General features: G+C 33.4%; 2 protein-coding genes across 13 annotated transcripts in view; one reads left to right on the top strand and one right to left on the bottom strand.

Moving 5' to 3' along the window:
* Positions 1 to 1578: 1578 nt before the first annotated feature.
* Positions 1579 to 2236, top strand: LOC139888168 (uncharacterized). Its single transcript, XM_071871198.1, has 2 exons — positions 1579 to 2005; positions 2223 to 2236. The coding sequence occupies exons 1-2, from the start codon at positions 1579 to 1581 to the stop codon at positions 2234 to 2236; spliced, it is 441 nt and encodes a 146-aa protein (XP_071727299.1).
* Positions 2237 to 3842: 1606 nt separating this feature from the next.
* The window catches only part of LOC139894375 (uncharacterized), a 65347-nt gene continuing 44545 nt past the window's right edge, over positions 3843 to 24644 (bottom strand). For 3 of the 12 annotated variants that reach the window (XR_011774948.1, XR_011774953.1, XR_011774956.1), the window contains exons 2-4: positions 10961 to 11089; positions 10776 to 10866; positions 10218 to 10491 (exon numbers count right to left, since the gene is read on the bottom strand). Coding sequence is in view for 2 of the 12 variants with exons in the window: in XM_071877624.1 (XP_071733725.1) it covers positions 4024 to 4181; positions 4505 to 4595; positions 4689 to 4820; positions 5211 to 5349; positions 5453 to 5523 (591 nt within the window). In the remaining 10 variants the exon portion in view is untranslated. Of the gene's footprint in view, positions 4182 to 4504; positions 4596 to 4688; positions 4821 to 5210; positions 5350 to 5452; positions 5525 to 5662; positions 5688 to 5804; positions 5939 to 6023; positions 6125 to 10217; positions 10492 to 10775; positions 10867 to 10953; positions 11090 to 11377; positions 11615 to 11746; positions 11852 to 24644 lie in introns of those variants that run through there. The other 9 variants (XR_011774950.1, XR_011774951.1, XR_011774949.1 and 6 more) reach the window with 7 other exon arrangements.

Genomic DNA, 24644 nt, shown 5'->3' with positions numbered 1-24644 from the left:
GCGGGTCCGTTGAATCTGTTATTTGGCAATACTATTAGATTAGATGTCACTCTAATCGGTAACTTTTTATATTATCTTACTTTCTAATACATGTACGTGTGTTACTCTGTTATTTCAACATTGCAAAGGTTTCGAATCACGCCTTGTGGAGCTTAATATGGATTATTACGTACTATACTACACATGTACGTGTGTAACTTTGTTGTTTCAATATTACATTAAAATGAAATTTAGACAATCATTCCTCTACCTTATAATGAAGAGGAAATCGATTCTCCACTTGAGAGTAGAGAAGTCTTTCTTTAACGCGAGGGCAGAGACTACTCTCCTTCCTACCCGAGACCATATGTACGTTCCTTGAAAAGTTTTGCATTTCAGACTATCAACATATATATTTAAAAATATACACAACATTTTTTTAAAAGGTTGGTAATGTTACAGAAGAGCTCATTAATAAAACAAACAGATGAGAAAAGTTCTTTCATAAAACAAACAGACATGATTTTATACAGTCAAATTCCATTGTTTTCATGACTAATATTACATGGATGTTTCTAAAACTACATGTTATTAGACCATTTCTAACAGCCCGTCAGTTTGGCTCCGTCACTCTACTTGGCAAATCTGACGGAAACTGACAATTTCTAACGGGGCGTCGGTTTCCGTCAGTTAGGGGTGTATCAGTGGGACTGGTAATGCAAAAAAAAAAAAAAAATTTCGTCAGTTTTTGTTTTGGCCAATCAATGATTTTTTCTTTTTAATAAATATATATCTATTATTATTAATTTATTTTTTTCCCATCTCATTTCCAATCAGATTTTACCACATCACCATACCAAATATTTAACACAAAAAATTGTCACAACGTTTAAAAAATGTCAGAAACTGACATTGTCAAATCACCGTCAGATTACACTTTTTGGACTAACTGCCCGTGATATCATCGCCACGGTTAGGAATGGTCTTACATATCTTATACAGTAACTTTGTGTCATTTTCTTTGCACCACTCTCAACCAGGGGCGAGTCTAGTGCATAAAGAGTGGGGTTCTATGACCCCACTAACGTAAAAAATATTATAGAATGGATTCTTTAAATTGTGTAGGACACCACTAAATGTAAGGATATGACCTCATATATTTTTAAAATTTATAGTTTTTTTAGGTAAACAACTAACTAAAGTGCCCATAAAATATAATTATCTTTGGAAAAAAAAATTCATGAACCCCATTAAATTTTCATCCTAGATTCGTCACTATAGTCTTAACGGTGGACTGCAGAACTGAAGTCATATAATCATTACATCAATACTTCTTCACAAATACTAAACAAAAACCGGAAGCTGTCAAACAAAACTGAAGAACTAAACTTTTTTATACTATACACTTACGGTCAAGACATATTCTACACACAAAACAAAAACATAAACAATAAAAGGGCCAAAAAAAATAAATAAAAGGGCCCAAAAAAAGTTTCAATTGTAAAGAATAAACTAAAATGTCAACGGTTTAGCCACAGTATATCATAAAAAGACCTGTTTTCAGTTTTTAACCGCTCGCGGGAATAAAATCAAAAAAATATGAACGGTGGCGCGGGCGTTATCCAAACCCTAAACCCCCACCCAAATCCACCGCGAATCAATCACATCTCCGCCAAATCAAATTCACCATCATTAACAAACACTAATGAAATCAGAGTATGCACTAATCGAACTTGCCGTCGTCAAGGCTCATCGGACGTTTTACAAGTCCTTTCAGGCATCGCTCCGTCCAATATCTCCGTCAATTCTTGCGGTTGTTTAGGTCGCTGCGGTGCCGGACCTAATTTAGTCGTTCTACCTTCCGCGACGTTTGTGAATCACTGCGCTACTGCTGCTCGTGCTGCTGAGATTATGGCGATTGTGTGTGATTTTGATTCTGAGAGTTCGAAGAAGACTCTAGAAGCGCTTTCGGTTAGGAAGAAGGCGGAGGTTGAGATGGAGAACGGTGCGTTTGCGAAGGCAGAGAGTTTGCTATCTCAGGTTAATTTTTAAGAGATTAAGTTATGTACTCTTGCTGTATTATTATATTAGAGATTAGAGATTAGAGATAGTAACATTGTATATTTGTATTCGTACTTCGGCTTAAAGTTATTGTTACTGTTATGTGCTTGTTGAAATGAAACCGGTAAGTTCGTTTTAATGGCTTATGATATTATGATTAAAAAGCTTTGTTATTACTGCAGGCATTGGATCTTAATCCAACTGGTGGAGTTCACTTCATATATAAAGACAGGTTCGCGATATGTGTTCTTTATAATCATCTGAGTTATGTAATTGGATTATACTACGTAATATTTTAGTTCTGTTTATGAAAATCTGATTTTTTAAATTGTTTTGTACTTGATGGTCTGCATTATGTTTAACTTTACTGAATTTGACCGAGTGATTATGTTAGCATTCTTTTGTGTGGTCTAACAGGAGGTCTGATCCAGGTCTGTTGCACGGTTGGCAATGAACAATACGAATGCTGCTCTAGAGGATGCAGCAGAAGCTTGTAATCTTGCTCCCAAGTATCCTGAGGTGACATAAATACCTTTTATAGTTTTAAGTCCCTTAAGTGATGCATGCAGATCTAATGAGAAAGTGAAATGTACTGGTTTTATGTTTAGATATCTTTAGAAGAAGGTAATGCGAATGATTGACGTGTTGTTACTTTTAACTTCTTAATGATTCAAAATTTTGATTTGATTTTGCAGGCTTACATATGTAAGGGTGATGCTTTAATGGCAATGGAACAGTTTGAGGCAGCTGGGGATTCATATTCAGTGGCTCTAGAGTTGGATCCTTCTATACGTCGTTCCAAATCATTCAAGGTAACTATATTCTTTGTCGGTTTCATGTAAAGGTTGAGAATTGGGTGGGGGCCAGGCAGGTTTGGTTAGTAGGTCTACTCGGGTTATTTTGGGAAGGTCAAATCGGGCCTATGGGCATTATCAGGCCCTTCCCTTACGCTTTTTCATGGTGATTGATTCCTCAAAATACATAGGATTGAGTGATTCGAAGTATATGAACATATAGTCTCAATGTTTCTTTGTAGGCTCGGGTTGCAATGCTTCAGGAGAAACTAGCTACTATAAACTGTTGATTCCCAATTTATAATGAACTGCTGGGCCACTGAAGACTAATAAGAATTGTAAGTTTGCTTTGTTCATTATCATTGAATTGATGGTAGATTTTAATCTTTTGAATTTTCGATCGGTTTTGATCTTTCAGATAATTTATGGTCAATTTGTATTTACTTGTTTGTTTGCAAACTTGTAAGCATAGATCTTATATGAGCCTGACTTTTGTTTGAGGAAATGATTTATTGGAGTTTGTTTGCAAAATTATGCAGGTTTTAATGTTTGTTAAAGCAAACTTCAGTAAGATGCATTCCAGTAGAAGATGCAGTTTGATCATTTTTGTTTAGGACTATAATGTTGGCACAATGTATAGTGTTGGTAAATTAAGGGATTATTGTGATAACTTGTGTGAGTTACGATAAATAATTTTTGTATAAATGATACTCCGTATTACAATATGTTGTAACATTTATGTTTGAACAAACATGTTGAGACAACTTGTCTTTTAAAAAATGAGATGATATCTTTGGCTTCTTTCTCTATTGGAAAACAGTCAGCTAGCTTAAAACAAGAAATGTGTTGTCGTTTCTTTAACGATATTTTGTTTCAGTGATCAGGTCCTTACTCATGTTACTGAAACAAACCTAAATCATACAAAATTTTCAACAATGACCTAAATTATATTCTAGTTTCATAGATGTTATCACAAATAAAGTTCACTTAACATGTAATATTGTAGAAGAATTGAATAAACCCATAATGATTAACAATACAATTTAGCAAAAAGATCTTGTTCATAAAAACTTGTGCAGACAAGAATTGTAAAACATAGCCAAGATAGCCTAATGGAAAAATGTTACAATAATCCTTAAGTACCTAATCATATCAGACGGTTCAACGTCAGCTTATCAGGATCATCCAGTCAAGAATTCTTGGAAGTCAACCCTTCGGTTCGATCTGAACATATAAGAAATGGTGGTAGAAAAGAAGGGATCACAAATGCCATACCCAAACAAACAACTGCCAGAATCACAACCCACCAAGCTTTGTGTGGGATACCTAACATTAGCTCATCGCAAACTGCAAAAATTATGAAGTATAATTGTTGCAATTATAAGTGGAAAATATGTAAGTCAACCCTTCGGTTCGATCTAATTAAAAGTGGAAAATGGGTGGGTTGAATATCATGTGAAAAAGGGTAATTGACACTGTCAGGTTAACCCAAAACACTTCATCCAATAAAGTATATTATTAGTATTTATTAACAATTAGCAAGTACAAACAATTTATTCATTATATTATATGTATAATGTCCGAATTCTGAGCCTTTAGACCCCAGTTGAACAGGGACGAATACAAGTAGCAACATTATCATTGCTGTAATTATAAGATGTGAAAGTTACCAATGTTATAAATGACCATTTCCCTCTCCTTTCCAAAAGGTATTGCTACCACTCCCTCTGGCTCCACAGTCAACATCACATACGTTTGACTCTATAAAGAAGATAAAAAAAATCAATTACAAGCTTCTTAAAAATCAAGATAAGCTACACAATCGAAAAATGCAAACATGAGCAAACCTCAAACCTGATCGTTTTGTAAGTCTGCATCATCATCATTTTTGAAAATCAACTTTTCAGTGTTCAGTAATTTCCTATTTTGCTTTAGCAGTAAATCTGAATCTCCTTTTATCAGTTGTAAGGAAAACCTAGCGGGTATCTGGTAAAACATAAGAGTATATTGTGTTCAGCCACAAAAACGTAACCAAATAAGATGCTTAGAGGTGGCAATCTTGACCCGTTTAGTTGAAAAAGTATTTTGGGTTATATTACATATTTAACGGTTCAGATGGGTTCAACGCGCTAAAAGTGTATGCTTACAACCTGTTAGATAACTTAATTCAACATTATTACTAATATCTTAACTATAAAGGTGTTTTAACCATATAAAATACATTACTTCAGTTAAATATTTATATTTATATAAGAAGCAAGAGGAAAGATAAAAAAAACTGTTCTGAGTTATGACCCGGACATGTTTTGACCTTTTACCCAACGCACTGACCGACCCACTTTGCCACCTCTAAAGAAGATGGTGTATTGTACCTACAGAAGCAGGATATGATATCTTGACTTCATACCACGTGCGTGGTCTAAGTCCTTGAAGTTGGTAGATACGGGATCCGGTTTGTAATTGTAGAGTTTCCTTTAGTAATTCTTGACCAACTACTAAGACAGACTGGTCGGCCCTTTAAAATTTGCAGCATATAAAATTAAAAAAAAATCAGCAACCATATATGTACATAGAAACTACAATTGTAATTGTTTTGCTATAAATGACTCAAAATGTACCTGCATAAGACTTGTGTAGCTGCTATCATGCAAAGCAGAAGGCAACAAGCTTGAGTACTTGCACGCACCATTCTGAAAATCATATATTCACAAGCTTATAAAGCCCGAATCACTTTCTTATTTAGTATCATTTCCACTTTATTTAATACAACAAAGAAAACAACAATATTAAACATCAAACAACATATCACTCATTAGAAGGAGCTATACCTTTCAATGTACTGTATTTCTTAACCTAATGAACGACCACACGCACAGACAGAGTGATATTAGTTCAATATACAGAAATTGTGTACTCCTATGCATCGATAACAGTACGAATTTATCATAAATCTGAAAAATTGAGAGATACCTGAAATCACACAAAAGTTACGTTCACTTAGTCGACGTCCTTGGTCCTCTACGTCGGATCAGCCGCCGTCGCCGTATAATTAGAAGAAAACAAAGGGAATGAATGACTGTTTACGCCGTGATTTTACACTCGAACTGCTAACGGAAACATAGGTGAAAACAGAATTTATTTAAACTAAAATAGATAAAATGATCAAAGTAAGTTACGATCCTTACAGACCTGTTTGAACTCTAGTGATCTAGTAGACCCAAATAATATTAGAGAAATACAAACACGAACATCAAACAAAACCCTGTGCTTCCGTTAGACGTCATTTTAAGAAGTTTGATTTATTTTAGGGATTAAAAGATTATAATCCCTATCTTTAAATAATGGAGGACATTATCAGTAAGTTAATTTATAAGTTAGTTTATGTTCGATGTAAAAATAAATGTACAAATAGATAATACAATATCGTTGTAACTAAGTTGTCGTTAACAAGTTTAGTGGCCTATTAATTTATAGGATTAGAGTAACCATCTGTTACATAGTCCTATTTTGGAGAGAAAGGAAAAGATGGTGAAAGAAAAAAAAGGGAGTGGATGGATGAATTCAACCTTATTTTCCTTTCACCCCTTCCCTTTTACTTACTTACCTTTCAATTCATTTCTTTTAATGAAAAACTTACAAACAGACCTTAAAAGATAGAATGAGAAATTGTAGTGCAAGTTTCTTTATTACATTTAACATTTATTTATGCTACTTGATTACCGTACAAAATTCTATTATCGACTATAAATTTGTCTTTGACTTTAGATGATTGATATATGTGTAAGCATTAAATTGACGGCCATCTTTTATGACTCATATGATCATAACACTCCCCTTTGAATGACAATTTTATTTCATTAAAGATCAACTAGGTGACTCATTAAAATTTTTATTAAAGAAAAACCCGGTGGAAAACAACTTTAGCTAAGGATAAAAAAAGTGCAGCATAGAATCGACTCTCCCTCAATCAGACATCGCTGAGTTGTTACATCTTTTGAACATGTCTCATGCCAATATTGTGAATGTTTGTTTTGAAAGTAGCAGTCGGAAGTGTTTTGGTGAAAAGATCAGCAGTGTTGTTGTTGGATTGAATATATCTCATTTCAATCTGGTTGTCTTTAATGAGATCTTGAGTGTAAGAGAAGAATTTGGGGGATATATGTTTGTTCGGTCACTTTTGATATACCCTTTTTTCATCTGTGCTATGCAAGCTGCATTATCTTCATGGATAGTTATTGGACTTTTATCGCGTTCTAGTCTACAAGAATCAATTATGAGTTGTGTCAAGATGTCTTTTGATCATTTTTGTATAGGACTACAATGTTGGCACAATGTATAGTGTTGGTAAATAAAGGGATTTATGTGTATAACTCGTGAGTTACTAGGTTCAAGTATGATAATGAATCATGAAAAGTTATATGAATCTATGTTTCTCTGTCAAACAAACTATTATAAAAGGTTTGGTGCATCCACATACAGTACATTGCAGGGGGTGTTTAGGAGTGTACAATTAAAAAAAAAAAAAAAAGAGAAAATTAGATAAATGGTCTATGTGGTTTACATGAAATGGGGTAAATGGTTCCTGATGTTCATTTTCGAGGTTCGTGGTCCTTGTGGTTTACATAGCCGGTGTAAATGGTCCTTGTCAGTAACAGCCGTTAAAAATGTCTGTTAACTTTAGTCATGTGCGATGCATGTGAGGGTAAAACCGTCATTTAGTATTTCTCTTACTTTTCCTTTTCTATTTTCTTTTCTTTTCTTCTCCATGTTATTAATTAAACCCACCAACAACAAAAATGCTTAAATAGTTGACCTTCTTCATCCTCTTAGACTACCATACCTGCAACTCAAATATAAAACGTCTAAAGTTTTATCAAATTTCAGTTTCAAATCAAAATTAAATAAAAAATAAAAATCTTAACTTCAATCTAACACAAACCTGCAGACCCAATTTATCATAAAACCCTTAAACTAACAAACTAAAAGTTAAATCTTCACCCGTTCTCATCTAACTTCCTTTTCAAATTCATACCTATATTCAATCTTATTTCTTCAACGAGTTAGAAATTAGAAGGAAAAAAAACAAACATTAACACCACCGGATCATCACCCTCTCAAACAATTAATTTATTTATACACATCTGAATATACAGACATCAACAAGTTTCTATCTTTTTTTTTATTATTTTTAAAAGGGTTATTCTCATTTATCAACTCACTTGAGATTTTATGTGTTAAAAATATATTTTTTGAAATGGATTGGAAGAACCTCTGTTGGACAACTTAAGACATCACAAGTTTAAGCACGTGACCACCACCACTTGATTTCATTTCCTTTTTAAATTCCATTTTGTGGGTTATCACGTTTATACTCCCCTTGCCATTTCGTTCGGATCTTATTCTAGATCTACAACAAAACTCTTTGAGAAAATCATGGCCGAAAAAACAAACCATCACAACTAACTCCGGCGCCGGAGATACCGATCAGATCCACCACATCGCTTACGACGGAGATAACAGTTGATGGCGACAGAGATAACGACGGAGAAGAGGTGGCTGTTGAGTGAGGGACCCACATTCCAGATTTAACCAAAGTAACAGATCCGGATCGTGAAATCAGTGGTGGTAAGTATGTTATCAAACACATTAAAATAATAATACCAGAACCGATCTGAAATCTTCGATTTGAAACCATCAAAGAATCCGATTTCGTTTCATTTACACGTTTTGTGTTTGATTTATTGAAACATTTAACTTGTAATTAGGGTTATTGAAACTTTTAACTCGTTTCATTTACATGGTATTCTGTTTAAAATGAGAGATAGGAAAAAAGAACAAAGAAAAGAAAAGGACAAAAGAAACACGAAGAAGAAAACATTTACAAGTGGCATTAAATTAGATTTGTGCATCTGGTTGAGCATCTTTCATGTTTGGTGGTTTAATAAACATGGAGAAGAAAAAAATAAAAAATAAAAAGAAAAGAAAAAAGAAGAGAATTAATAGATGACGGTTTTACCCCCACATGCATCGCACATGACTGAAGTTAACGAACATTTTTAACGGCTGTTACTGACAGGGACCACCCACGTTTTGTAAACCACATGGACCACGAACCTCGAAAATGAACATCAGGGACCATTTACCCCATTTCATGTAAACCACATGGACCATTTATCCAATTTTCTCTTAAAAAAACAAAAAAGTATAGTTAAGAGAAACGACTTATTATTTTACTACTTCATTTTCTCTTGTTTTATGAATTGTAGAAGATTGATTTTTATACATACAAATAAGTATATCAATTATTTCTGTAACAGTACTGATATTTATGATTTAACAAACGTGATTGTTGAGACAACTTGTTTTACAAGACAAAAAGGATATCCCGACATGCCGAAAAACCAGAAGGAAATACTAAAAATTCAGTAAACAATCTGCCAAGAAAAATTGCGTAACACAAAACTGGAGCCGAACAATACCAACCAAAACAAAACAAAACTTGAGCCTTATTACAGCACTTATTAATCTAGCTCCCAAACTTGTTCAAGTCGTAAAGCATTTCAAGATTTTTTAAACCAAAAAGACATAAGCTTTAAACAAACCAAAGAAATATTCTTCTTAATTAATCTTGGGGCCGTTTTACAGGGTCGGTTCCACAAATTTAAGTACCTAGAACGAGGTAAAAAAAAAGCCCTTAAAACTTAACGAATAATATAAGCTATTTAAAAAATGCTTTTAGACCATAACGAATAATATAAACTATTTGAAAAAAGGCTCAAAGGAATGTTAGTGGACTTTAATTTCCTCTTTTTTGGGGGCATTTGATTGTTGATTTGGGGCTATTGTGCTTCGACTTCGCTGTTTTAGTTGTGTTTCCATAGTTTCCGGTTTTCTCAAATCTTCGATTGTATTTGTACATATAAAAAAAATTGGACCCCTAAAAATTTTGGACCTTGAGCGATCAATCACTTTGTACCCCCTCCGAGCCTCCCATGACGTTTTAGAATTGCCTTTGTGGATACAAGAATATTTTCCTGCCATATTTTATACACCGCCACCCCCAAAACAATAAGATAAACTTTAACGGATTAGAATTGTAAGTTTCCTTATAAACCCACAATGATTACAAACACAATGTAGCAACAAGATATTGTTCATTGAAACTTAAACAGTGAAGATCTGTAAACATTGCCAAGATAAGCTGAGCTATTGACTGCTTCCTTCCGCGTACAGTGAAAACTAGCTGTTAAGTTAAGAGGTTGGAGGGAAAAAAATTCATTTCTTTTTGTTCAATAAATAAAGAAATATTTGAAGTGCACAAGAAAAAGATAATAGGATCTTCAAAAGAATCAAGTCTAAAATGGAACCAAACAAGATATTGAATGTGGTCAAATTCCATAATGTAACAAAGTTATGACCTAATGAAAAATGTTAAAATTATCCTTCCTGCCTAAATAATAATATTAGGCGATTCAAAATCAGCTTATAAGGATCATCAAGTCAAGAATTCTTGGAAGTCAACCTTCGAGTTGATCTGAACGTATAAGAAGTGGTGGTAGAAAAGAAGGGATCACAAATGCAATACCCAAACAAACAACTGTTAGAATCACAACCCACCAAGCTTTGTGTGGGATACCTAGCATTAGTTCATCGCAAACTGTAAAAAGAATGCGCAGGCTCTAATTAAAAGTGCAAAATGGGTGGGTTGAATATCATGTGAAAAAGGGTAATTTACACGGGTCAGTTTGGCCTGCAACTCTCAAAATTTTGTAGCAGTTGTATAATGATCTTTTTTGGATAAACTGATTTAAAAGGGTTTTATTCATTATATGTAATATGTATATGTATATTGTGCGATTTCCGACCCTTTAGACCCACTTTAACAGGGACACATACAAGCAGCAACATTATCATTCTTGCATGACATGATATGAAAGTTACCTATGTTATAAATGACCATTTCCCTCTCTTTTCCATAAGGTATTGCTACCACTCCCTCTTGCTCCACAGTCAACATGACATACGTTTGACTCTATAACGAAAGATATTTGAACTCAATTACAAGCTTCTTAAAAGTCAAAATAAGCTACATAACCGAAAAATGCAACCATAAGCGAACCTCAAACCTGATCATTTTGTAAGTCTGCATCATCATTCTTAAAAATCAATTTTTCAGTGTTAAATAATTTCCTATTTTGCTTTAGCAGTAAATCTGAATCTCCTTTTATCAGTTGTAAGGAAAACCTAGCGGGTATCTGATAAAACATAGAGTAAAATGAGTTCAGCCACAACAAGGTAACTAAACAAGATGTTTAGAGGTGGCAATCTTGACCCATTTACTTGAAAAGTATTTTGGGTTATATTTCATATTTGACAAGTCAGATGGGTTCAACGCACTGGAAGTGTATGCTTACAATTTGGTAGATCTCTTAATTCAACATTATTAATAATATCTTATTACATAGGTGTTTAAACCATATTTAATACGTTAATTAAATTAAATATTTATAGTTATATAAGGAACTAAAGGAAATATACAATACCTGTTCTGTGTTCTGATCCGGTCACGTTTTGACCTCTTACCCAATCCACTGACCCACCCACTTTTCCACCTCTAAAGAAGATGATGTATTGTACCTACAGAAGCAGGATATGATATCTTGACTTCATACCACGTTCTTGGTCTAAGCCCTTGAAGTTGGTAGATACGGGATCCGGTTTGTAATTGTAGGGTTTCCTTTAGTAACTCTTGACCAACTTCTAAGACATACTGGTCAGCCCTTTTTGCAGCATCAAAAACAAGAAAAATTAGCAACCATCTATGTATCCTACTCTCGTAATTGTATTACCATAACTGACGGAAAATATAGTCAAAGTCAACCAATTACATAATTGATCATGTAAGAAAGTACCTGCATAAGACTTGTAACGTTATCATGCAAAGCAGAAGGTAACAAGTTTGAGTACTTGCACGCACCATTCTAACCCTAGAAGGCTAGCCTCCAAGTTGTTTTTTTCTGAATAGATAAAACATGCAGTTTAGACATCATAATCTTAATTCAGTATTCCACCTACCTTGAAGCCATGTACGATTATACTGAACTTAAATGTGCTTGCTTTAGATTCAGATCCAACTCATTATCGGCATCCGCATTTAAATAATGAAAAGCCCAGGCAGGTCCCAAATCGTCAAAAATAAACATGATTTGGTTTCATTTCCACAATCTAGCTTATTAATTTAGCAAAACAATATGCAAAAAGTAACTACTGAAAATCAGGGCCGCTCCCGAGAATTAGAGTACCCCGTGCGAGGCGAAAAAAGACCCTAATGCCTTAACGAATAATATAAGCTATTTTTAAAAAATGCCAATTAACGTCGTATCAATAAACATGAAGAATTTAGCATTAGAATTACATAAGGTAATAGTTAGCCAATAATTTTTAAAGCTCTTCTCGCATTCTTGGTAGCAAATTGTTAACTATCTCTTCACAGTTTATACTAGTTTACTTGAATTCATTTTCATTAACTAAACATTACATATTTAAATATTTAAGTGTATGATGTATCAATGTATCATAACAGTAGGGACTTAATTATTTTTCTTTTCATCGAAACAGACAAACGCTAAAATTAAATTGATTAATTGAATAATTGATAATAAACTCAACTACTCAAGTATACTCATCGAAAAAAGAAGCTATACGATTAAGCCTCAATTCTTTTCATTCAATTCTTTTCAAACCCACCAACAAAACATTAAATTGATTATTGATTAATTAAATAATTGATAATAGCATAATGTTTAGTTTATACTTACATACATAACAGAGATCAATTTTACAGATCGATGAAGGATGAAGCAGATTTCAAGCGACGTATCACGTATGAATGAAGTATGTCAGGTAGCTTATTCCGTAAGATTGAAGTGAACGGCTGCTTTCTTTTGATTTTTTTGGGAAGGGGAAGTAAAAATTATTTTTTTATTTATTCCTTTTAGAAACTTTTTTTTCCCAACATTAATAACACATGAAAAGAATATTTAAAAATGACACTTTGTAATTAATGTTATTATTTTGACGGGAAAATGCTCAAAGAAAAAACTGATAACATACATCATGTGTAATGTTATTCCTTAATGTTATTCTTCGAGCGTCTTTTTTCCATCATATGTGAAGTTTTTTTCAAGATTTATCCAGATTTAGAGTTTAGGGATTAAAATTTAGAGCTTAGGGTTGGGTTTAGCCCCTAAATTGCAAAATGTTTAACAAAATTTTCATAAACATAACAAATCATTAAAATATCGAATTAATGAGGGACATCAAAATTTTCATTTAAAAAAAAAAAATCAAAATTTTCATATTATCATTATTTACGCTTGCGTATTTACTTGCACAAGTGAAGTAAACGCATTTGACTCTTTTCGTCAATGCTTCAAAACTCTATCTAGCATTTTAATGGAGTTATACAATCATCATGTTGTAAACTTGTCACCTTATATAATTCAAATCATGTTATTTGACCATCTTTTATGTTTCTTACCTATATTTCAGTTCCTATATTTGTGAGTAAGTGTGAAAAGACATTGATTCAATTAGCCGGTGAAGGGAGAGCGGAGATGAACATGATGATGATGATCAGAGTTCCATTTAAGGATGGCAATGACCACCCGATCCGGTGGATATCCACCCGATCCGGTGATCCACCCGATCTACCCGCTTCGTGATGGATATGGATGAAAAGTTTCATCCATGTATATATACATTTACACCAGAAATACATATACAAATACATAAATATAAATATATACTTACATATTTACTATTGCAAATTTATATATTGTTAAATTTATATTTTGCTTTCAACTTTATAATAAAAATACTATGATATATTATAATAAAATACATATATCTAACAAAATAAACATACAAATTACATATTTAATTTTTCATAATCTATATTAATAGTAAATTCAATAAATTGTGTTATATCTTCGATGAAAGTTACACTTTCTTGTAGAGAGATTTTAATTTTGTCATGTTATATTTATTTTTGCTATACTACACTTATGTTTTCATTGCATGTTAGGAAATAATATAACATTATTAGAATATTCAATGGACATCCTGATGTCAAAGCTAAGGTATACGAAATAGTTTATATTTTACTAGGAAAAACTATTAAATACGATACAATTTTACACAAGATATTTATTTATTTATAGAATGGATATACTTAAACCTTGCTACAACACTTATAGGCAGTGTACCTAATCGTACAGTAGTGTAGTTTTTAGTAAGTCCGGTTCGTTCCACAGGGAATCTTTTTTTTAAACAAAGCTCAACGCTATATTAGTTTACTTTTATAAAAATACAAACATATATATAAGTAATATTATTATTATAAAGGGGGGTTTTTACCGTTTAATGACCGGTTTGTCGATTTTAAAACTTTAGTCGCAGTTAAAACCTAATGTAAACTATTAAATAAATAAAAGACTTTAAATTAAAGCGTAAAGTAAATAACGATAATGAAATTGCAATAAAAGTGCGATAAAATAAAATTGCGATAATTAAAAAGTACGATAATTAAAAGTGCGATTAAATAACAATAAATAAAAGTGCGATAATTAGAAATGCAATTAAATATAAAATAAAGGAAATTAAATATGAAATAAAAGAATTATGCTTATTTAAACTTCCGTAATCATGATGTTTGACGTGTTGATTTTAGTTTTATGCCCATGGGTTAATTGTCCTTTGTCCTGGATTATTTAATCTGTCCGTCTGGTTTTTGTCCATAACAGTCCATCAGTCATAAATATAAAGTGCGAGTGTCCTCGTCAAATTATTATTATACCCGAAGTTAAATATTCCAACTAATTGGGGATTCGAATTGTAACAAGGTTTTAATACTTTGTTTAATGAATACACCAGGTTATCGACTGCGTGTAAACCAAGGTTTTACTACTTTGTTAACAATTACACCAATTACCCTTGAATGTAATTTCACCCCTGTTTTAATTATTCTAGTGGCTATTAATCCATTCCCGTGTCCGGTTAAATGAACGATTATTCGTACATATAAATACCCCGCCCATCGTGTCCGATCGAGTGTATATGGTAATTTATAGGGACGCCCAATTGTAAATCTTTATATTAACATTAACAAACTATCATTTAGTTAAACAAATATAAAGCCCATTAATAGCCCATAGTCTAATTTCCACAAGTGTCGTTCTTTTGTCCAAACCCCAATTATGGTACAAAGCCCAATTACCCAATTTTAGTAATTAGCCCAACATCATGATTACTTCGTTTTAAATAAGCATAATAATAACTTAGCTACGAGACATTAATATAAAAAGGTTGAACATAACTTACAATGATTAAAAATAGCGTAGCGTTACACGGACAGAATTTCGACTTACACCCTTACAACATTCGCTAACATACCCTTATTATTAGAATTAAAATTAAAATTAAAATATAAATTATATATATATATATATATATCGTTTACGTATGATAAGAAGAAAAAAAGATTATGAATTGCGATCAGAATTCGGTTGATTTTATAGGAAAAGTCGAATTTTGGGGCTCCGCGACTCGCGGTGAAAACCTCTTCAAACTCCGCGAGTCGCGGAGGTTACTTTTACAGCTCAGAGGAGTTTGGCTCTTTGTTTACCGACGGTTTATAATATATATATAATTAAGATCTTGCAATGCCCTCATTTGCAAGAAATCAGTAACAATTTAAATTATTGAGGGTGATTTGTGTGAAAATGATTAAATTTTACCAAAGTTTCCAAATATATTGGCGTTTGTTTGCTGAATGATAAATGGTGCACATCATTTGTTCATTCCGCCTTGTTGTTATTTCACATATATTTTGCATCTTGTCGTCAAAATTAGTTGCTTTTGCTGAACTTAATGCCAGTCTTTGAAAATGCGTTGTTTTACCCTGTTGTGTACATAAGATAAACTGCAAACATATATACATATTTTTGAAGTTTGGTATATTACCCCACATTCAAAAATTATTAAAATCTAAGAATAAAAGTTAGACAATTATAAAAATGATTACAATATTAACAAAAGTATTAAACGTATCAATAATTACAAATTACAAAATAAAAAATAAAAAAATAATAAGTATACTAAGGATGATATTGGTACCAATAGGGGTTCCAGGCATAACCATAGGTGCTATAGAATGCTTCGGCAGGGTCATACGTAGGATATGGTGGCTGCATCTCTATAGACCAAGGAGGGAAGATGGGTTTCGGTGTAGGAATATAGTTTCTACCTATATGTTGGCAATGAGCTATGATTTGGTTCTGATGAACTTGCCAATCTTCAAATGCTCTCTGTCTAGCATTTTCGTATTCCTGAGAAGCTATAAACCTATGCATTTCTTGCATCTCATTCCCCCCTCCTACATTACCTTGCTGCTGGTTTCTCTCCACCTGTGGATGTCTACCATGGTATCGTACTGCGGCGTTATTTCGCCTCTTCAAAACTTTCGCACCATGGTATACATTTAAACCTATAGTATCGCGGGGTTCCGGCTCTTCTAGTAATAATCCCCCCGACTTATATCCACACCGAGATATTCACCAATCAAAGTAATAAAAATACCACCTCCTATTATGCTATGTGGTCGCATCCCCCGAACCATAGCTGATAAATAATAACCCACACAATATGGTATACTTACAGCGCTTTATGGGTCTCGAATACACATATGGTAAAACAAATCTTGTTCATTTACCTTTTCTTTGTTTTTACCCCTTTGTGTAATCGAATTAGCTAAAAACCTATGTATCACTCTTAATTCGGCTCTATCTATATCCAAATAAGAGTAATTTCCCCCTTTGAAACGGTGATGGCTTGTCATTTGACTCCACACACCGTGTGTATCAAAATTTTCATCTATCTTTCTACCGTTTAGTATCAATCCTCTACAATCGGCAGACGCTAACTCCTCAGGCGTATATATACGTAAAGCCTGAGCCATGTCTAGTAAAGACATGTGGCGCATCGAACCGCCTAACAAAAATCTAATAAAAGAACGATCGGTTAAACTAGCTACCCGATCATTCAACTCTATACTACATAACAATTCTTCACACCATACTTTATATACAGGTCTACGCATGGTGAATAAACGTACCCAGTCATTAAAAGAAGAATTACCATACCTCTGTACAAGTAATTTCCTAATTGGCCCGGCCAATTCTACAGCTTCTAAGGGTCCCCATTCTATGACCCTCGGTACCTCAACAACCTTAGAATGAAGAGTATGCAAACCCCGTTGATATTTTGGATAATCTATCCAAAGTCTGTCAAATCTCAGGTTCAGGTGCAACTCTTCCAAGTGCATATCGGAAAAGGTCATGACTGGATGAGGTATATCCTGCTTGTAGTAGTTATCCACCTCCTGTTGTTCCAAATTCTCAGCAGGAGCATTGCGGGCTTGGGATGAAGATTCACCCCTTTCATTCTGCAAAACACATCAAACACAATTTTCGTGCATCCAAATATGCATTAGTGTCAGCAAAATCATCAATCAAAATAATTACAATGACATTATCAATTTATATCAAACTTAAGCTCATTTTCACATTTTTATCAAATCTACACTTTTTCAAATAAGCATATATGAAAATGTTCGCCAAGTTCATAATCATTCAACTCAAATAACATGTCAAAATAATCATTACTAGCAATTAAACAAGTCTCAAATGGCATTATCTTTCAAAAATCAAGTTCATGAATTTTAGACTTGAAAAAGTCCACTTTAATTCTCAAAATCATGTTTAGGCTCAAAGTTTGGATCATTTAACTACCTAGACATGTTACACTACTCAATTTAGCAACAATTCATGACAAAAATCGACCATAACCTGTTTATATCAAAAAGCCCCAAATTTGCTCAAGAACACAAACCCTAGATTACTCAAAATTTGAAGTTTAAGGCTTCTAATCATGTTAAACAGCATCAATCTAGGTTATACAAGCATAATACATAAACAATTTAAGCCTAATTACACTAAAAAGCATCAAAATCAAATTGGGAAAAAAATTGCTCAAGAACATCAAATTTCGAATTAAATGGTGTTTAGGTGTAGAAATTTACCGTTTTTCTTGAGTAATTCTTAGATAGCATCCTTCTCAACATGATTTTAGCAAAAAATTTGGTGATTAACGGTTAAAAATTGTGATTTTGGGGGGTTTTTTTCGTGTTTTTGCGGAGTGTTTTTCGTGCAGAATTCGCAGTATGTTTTTGTTTTGGGTTGGGGACTGATCTGTTCTGCGGGTATATTTTTTTTCTGATTTTTAGTCCCTCCGCGACTCGCGGAAATTTAAGCTCCAAACTCCGCGAGTCGCGGAGTTTGGTATATTTTTTTTTTTTTTTTTTTTTTATAATCATTAACTTATTAAAACAATTAAGTAATTAATTTTAAAATTTTGTTTCCCTTGTTATTTAGGACGAGGTCGTTTCGGATCGATGTCCTAGTCCGTCCTTCGACAAAATTTTAAAATTTGTCTTTTTGTAGCGATTGTTTTAAAAGCTAAGATTTTTGGGTTTTTTCAATGTTTTTGGCATACTCTAATTCAATAAGATTAAAAATAATGATAATAAAAGTTCTCGTCCCTCCCTCGGGTAAAGCAATTTCGGTTCAAAGACCTAGTCTTCAACTTACGACGAATTTTAAAAATCATATTTTTAACTTAATGAGATAAAGTAAATTTTTGTTTTTAAATTCACACAACTTAAATATAAAATTCAAAATTAATATTAAAATTTCACACCAAACTTAAAATTTGAAATGCATAAAATTAAAAATTTATATTTTAAAAATTAAAAATTCACACCAAACTTAATTTAAAAATTTATAAATTCATATCAAACTTATATTAATTTTTCAAATATTTACAATTTTAAATATATTGTTTTTACAAAGTTTACAATATTAATTTAAGATTTAAATATTAATTTTAAAAACATGGTAAAAATAAAATTAAAAATCTTTTTGTCTTTTTATCCCACTTTAATCAATCAAATATTATCAAAAATATGCGCCCCTCTTTTCGGTAAAGTAATTTCGGTTCCAAGACCTAATTTAACTCATGACGAATTTTTGAAATATTTTTGTTTGATTGATTAAAGATATTTATACCTTAAGAATAAACGTTAAATTTCGCAGTGATGTAATAAATTTTTGAATGATATCAATAATTTCGGTCGCCAAACCTAATTTTAGTCAATACCAATTTAATACTTTTTAGCGAACAAATTAGCGTTTATCATCAAAAGGTTTAAAAATAAAAATAAAAATAAAAACTGTACAGACATACCTGTGGAATAGATTTCTTAGTTATATGATCTATCCCATTCATAAGATAGTCGGTTTAATTGATTTTCCATGGCTACATAGGCGTAACCTCGAGCATTCAGTGTCTTTTCTTCTAAACATATGAACGGTCCGTCTCTGCATAAAGTAACAAATTCGGTATTTGAATAGGTTTGATTATTGGAACATTTACCTCCATGTGATCATTTTCCGCATTTGTGACATCGTTCTAGGTGTCGTGCTCTTCTTTTCGCTGCGGATTTTGATTTTCCTTTACCAAATTGTAACTTATTATCTTCGCATCTAGATTCTTTTCTAACTCCGTCCATTCTTTCTCTGATTACTGATACTAATTCACTCGGTAGTACGTCATTATTTCTTTTAGTGATCAAAGCGTGTAGCATTAGACCATGGTTTAGTTCACAGGCAGTCTTCATTTCGTAAAAACCTAAAAAAAAATAAAAATTCAGAATGGGGGGAGAAGACTAGTTCTTTAGGGTCTGCTAGGGAAAGACCATTCGGGTTCCATTTTCGAGAACTACACGAAAACAGACAATCTAACTCTATCAGAAATACATATTATCCTTTAAAGACTTGATTCTCCCCACACTTAGTTAGCTGTGGTGTCGAAATCGTGATTAACTTCGTTGTCGACTTCCATCGGACCATGTATGTAATGTTTAACTCTGTGACCATTAACTTTAAATTCAATCCCATGTGAATTTATTAATTCTATCGTTCCGTATGGGAAAACTCTTTTGACTATGAATGGTCCAGACCATCTTGATTTCAATTTTCCAGGAAATAGCTTGAATCGTGAATTGAAAAGAAGAACTCTGTCTCCTTCTTTAAATTCTTTTGAACTTCTGATTCTTTTATCATGCCATTTCTTCGTTCTTTCTTTATAGATTAACGAATTTTCGTATGCTTCATGTCTTAATTCTTCTAATTCATTTAGTTGACTTAATCGTAGACGTCCGGCTTCATGTAAATCAAGATTACATGTCTTCAAAGCCCAAAATGCTTTGTGTTCAATTTCTACTGGAAGATGACATGCTTTTCCATAAACAAGTCTAAAAGGTGTGGTTCCAATTGGAGTTTTGTAGGATGTTCTAAAAGCCCAGAGTGCATCCTCCAATTTAATGGACCATTCCTTCGGATTTGATCCTACGGTTTTCTCTAGAATACGTTTTAAAGCTCGGTTGGTATTTTCAACTTGTCCACTTGTTTGTGGATGATATGCGGTGGAGATTTTATGAGTTACTCCATATCTTTTAAGAACTTTCTCAAGTTGATTATTACAGAAATGAGTACCCCGATCACTTATTAAAGCTTTCGGTGTTCCAAACCTTGCAAAAAGACGTTTTAAAAAGTTGACTACAACTCGTGCATCGTTAGTTGGGAGAGCTTGTGCTTCCGCCCATTTAGATACATAATCAATGGCTACGAGTATATATAGATTATTATTAGATTTTGGAAATGGACCCATAAAGTCAATACCCCAAATGTCAAATACTTCACATACTTGGATGACATTTTGTGGCATTTCATCACGTTGACTTATTTTTTCGGCCCTTTGACATGCATCACAGGATTTGCAAAGAAGGTGTGCGTCTTTGTAAATTGTAGGCCAATAGAATCCAGCTTCATAAACTTTTCTTGCTGTTAGTTGAGGCCCATAATGCCCTCCTGTTGGTCCTGTGTGACAATGGTTTAAAATTTTACTAGCTTCATCTCCAAATACACATCGGCGTATTATTCCATCGGGACAACTTTTAAACAGATGTGGATCTTCCCAAAAAATAGTGTTTTATATCACTGAAGAATTTCTTTCGTCTTTGGTACGATAATCCTTTTTCAAGGAATCCACAAACTAAGTAGTTTGCATAGTCTGCAAACCATGGGATTTCTTTTTAATCTATCTTCAATAGATATTCATCAGGAAAGTTGTCTTGTATGGCTGATTCATTTAGAACTTCTAATTCGGGATTTTCAAGACGAGAAAGATGATCAGCGGCGAGATTTTCTGCTCCTCTTTTATCTCGGATTTCAATATCAAACTCTTGTAAGAGTAAGATCCAACGGATTAATCTTGGTTTAGCATCTTGTTTTGAAAATAGGTATCTAAGAGCAGAATGGTCGGTATAGACCACCGTTTTTGCTAGAACAAGATATGATCGAAATTTGTCAAAAGCAAAGACAATAGCAAGGAGTTCTTTTTCAGTAGTTGTATAGTTCGTTTGTGCTCCTTGTAATGTCTTACTAGCATAATATATAGGTTGAAATCGTTTTTCAATCCTTTGTCCTAAAACGGCTCCCATTGCAAAATCACTTGCATCGCACATTAGTTCAAATGGTAGATTCCAATTTGGTGTTATCATGATCGGTGCATTAGTGAGTTTCTCTTTAAGAATATTAAAAGATTTGATACACTCATCTGAAAAGATGAATGGAGCATCTTTTTCTAGGAGTTTATTCATAGGAGTGGCAATTTTTGAAAAATCTTTTATGAAACGTCGGTAAAAACCGGCATGCCCTAGAAAACTCCTAACTCCTCTAACATTGGTGGGATGTGGAAGTTTAGCAATTACATCTACTTTAGCTCTATCCACTTCAATTCCTTCTTTTGAAATTTTATGTCCAAGAACGATGCCTTCTTTAACCATGAAATGGCATTTCTCCCAATTAAGTACTAGATTTGATTTTTCGCATCTAATTAGCATTCGTTCCAGATTAACTAGACATGATTTAAATGTATCACCGAAGACTGAAAAGTCATCCATGAATACTTCCATGCATTCTTCTATCATGTCGTGAAAAATCGCCATCATACACCTTTGAAAGGTTGCAGGGGCGTTGCAAAGTCCAAATGGCATGCGTTTGTAAGCAAAAGTACCATAAGGGCACGTGAATGTGGTTTTCTCTTGGTCCTCGGGTGCTATTGGAATTTGAAAATATCCGGAAAATCCATCTAGAAAACAATAGTAACTATTTCCGGCTAATCTTTCCAACATTTGATCTATGAAAGGTAAGGGAAAGTGATCTTTTCTGGTGGCGTCATTTAATTTTCTATAATCAATACATACACGCCATCCTGTTACAGTCCTAGTAGGAATAAGCTCATTTTTCTCATTTGTAATGACAGTCATGCCACCCTTCTTAGGCACGCATTGAACTGGGCTTACCCATGGACTATCAGAGATTGGATAAATTAAACCTGCGTCTAGCAGTTTAATAATCTCTTTCTTAACTACATCTTGCATATTAGGATTTAGTCTTCGTTGGCGTTGCACATACGTTTTATGACCTTCTTCCATAAGGATTTTATGTGTGCAATACGAAGGACTTATTCCTTTAATATCATGAATCTTCCATGCAATGGCTGGTTTATGAGCTTTCAATACAGAAATGAGTTGTGATTTCTCATTTTCAGTAAGAGAAGACGATATTATTACAGGTAATTCAGATTCACCATGTAAATAAGCGTATTCCAAATGGTTTGAAAGTGGCTTTAACTCTAATTTCGGAGGTTCTTCTATCGATGATTTATATCGATATCTGTCTTCTTCTTTTAGCATTTGAATTTCTTCTGTTGTTGGTTCATATCCATTAGCTATAAGTGTAGCTAACATTTCAGCTTCATCAATTGGTTCATTACCTTCTCCTAAAGAACATTCTCCTGTTCCTTGTAATTCTGGAAATTCTTCTAATAATTCTGCATGTGCATCTATAATTTGAATATAATAACATGTATCATCTGCAGATTGTGGTTGTTGCATTGCTCTATCAACTGAAAAGGTAACACTCTCATCCTCTATACTTAGGGTCAGTTTCTTACCGAACACGTCTATCATTGCTTTAGCCGTGTTTAAGAATGGTCTTCCTAATATGAGAGGAACTTGAGAATCTTCTTCCATGTCCAAAACAACAAAATCTACTGGAAATACTAAAGTACCAACTTTAACTAGCATGTTCTCCATTATCCCTCTAGGATATTTTATTGATCTATCGGCTAGTTGTATGCTTATTCTTGTTGGTTTCAATTCTCCAAGGTCTAGTTTAGCGTATAGTGAATACGGCATTAGATTTATACTAGCACCTAAGTCTGCCAATGCTTCTATTGAACTAAGACTACCCAGAAAACATGGAATTGTGAAACTTCCTGGATCAGATAGTTTTTCTGGTATCTTATTCAACAGCACTGCTGAACAATTAGCATTCATAGTAACAGCCGAGAGTTCTTCCATTTTCTTTCTATTTGAGATTAGATCTTTCAAGAATTTAGCATATCTTGGCATTCCTGAAATCACATCAATGAAAGGAAGATTTACATTTATCTGTTTAAACATATCCAAGAATTTGGATTGCTCGGCTTCAAGTTTTTCTTTCTTCATTTTACTCGGGTAAGGAAGTGGTGGTTGGTATGGTTTAACATAAGGTTTATCCTTAACTGTGTTATCTTCATTAACTTTTTCAACTACCGGTTCTTTTTCCTTATCTTGATCAGGTTGTGGTTCTTGTGGAATAGGAATGGCTTCATCAGAAGTTACAGGTATTTCAGGTGGTTTAAGTGTTGTACCACTTCTTGTGGTAATGGCTTTAGCTGTTTCATTCCGGGGGTTAGCGTTTGTATCACTAGGTAGACTTCCCGGTTTTCTTTCACCTATTAACCTTGCTAGGTTACTTACTTCTTGTTCCAGATTTTGAATAGAAGCTTGTTGATTTCTAAATGCTTGAGCATTTTGTTCATTGGTTTGTTTCTGAGACGTGAAAAACTGCGTTTGAGTTTCAACTAGCTTCGTCATCATATCTTCTAAATTCGGCTTTTTATCATCGGTTTGTTGTGGTGGTTTGTTTTGAAAATTAGGTCTTTGCTGATTGTAATTATTATTGGATACTGGTTGATTGCTAGGACCTTGTTGGTTGTTGTATGGAATATTTCGGTTATAATTCTGGTTTTGATTGTAAATCGGTCTTGGCGGTTGATAATTATTCTGATAATTATTTCCAGGCCTTTGGTTTATGTATGAAATATTCTCTCTTTGTTCCATTGTTAATTCAATACTGAGACAATCTTTTGTCAAATGTGGTCCTCCACACTGCTCACAACTAATTCGTATTGAGTGAATATCTTTAGTCATCTTTTCCATTCGTCTCTTCACAGCATCTATCTTTGCGGAAATGGAATCTAAGTCATGGCTAGAATCGGCTCTAGCTGCTTTAGATGATCTAACGATATCTTTTTCTTGGTGCCACTCATGTGAGTGGGAAGCAGTGTTATCAATAATTTTGTAAGCATCAGTTTCGGTTTTCTTCATAATAGAACCACCAGCTGCTATATCTATGTCTTTTCTTGTAGTGATGTCGCATCCTTGGTAGAATATTTGTACTATTTGACAGGTGTCTAAACCATGTTGCGGACATCCTCTTAACAACTTTCCATATCTTGTCC

This window comes from Rutidosis leptorrhynchoides, chromosome 2 (assembly GCF_046630445.1).
Source record: "Rutidosis leptorrhynchoides isolate AG116_Rl617_1_P2 chromosome 2, CSIRO_AGI_Rlap_v1, whole genome shotgun sequence".
Classification (NCBI taxonomy): Eukaryota; Viridiplantae; Streptophyta; class Magnoliopsida; order Asterales; family Asteraceae; genus Rutidosis; species Rutidosis leptorrhynchoides.
This window is presented reverse-complemented; position numbering and strand designations above follow the sequence as displayed.

Excerpts from the sequence above, each read along its gene's own strand:
- LOC139888168 (XM_071871198.1), top strand. The coding sequence starts at position 1,579 with ATGAACGGTGGCGCGGGCGTTATCCAAACCCTAAACCCCCACCCAAAT.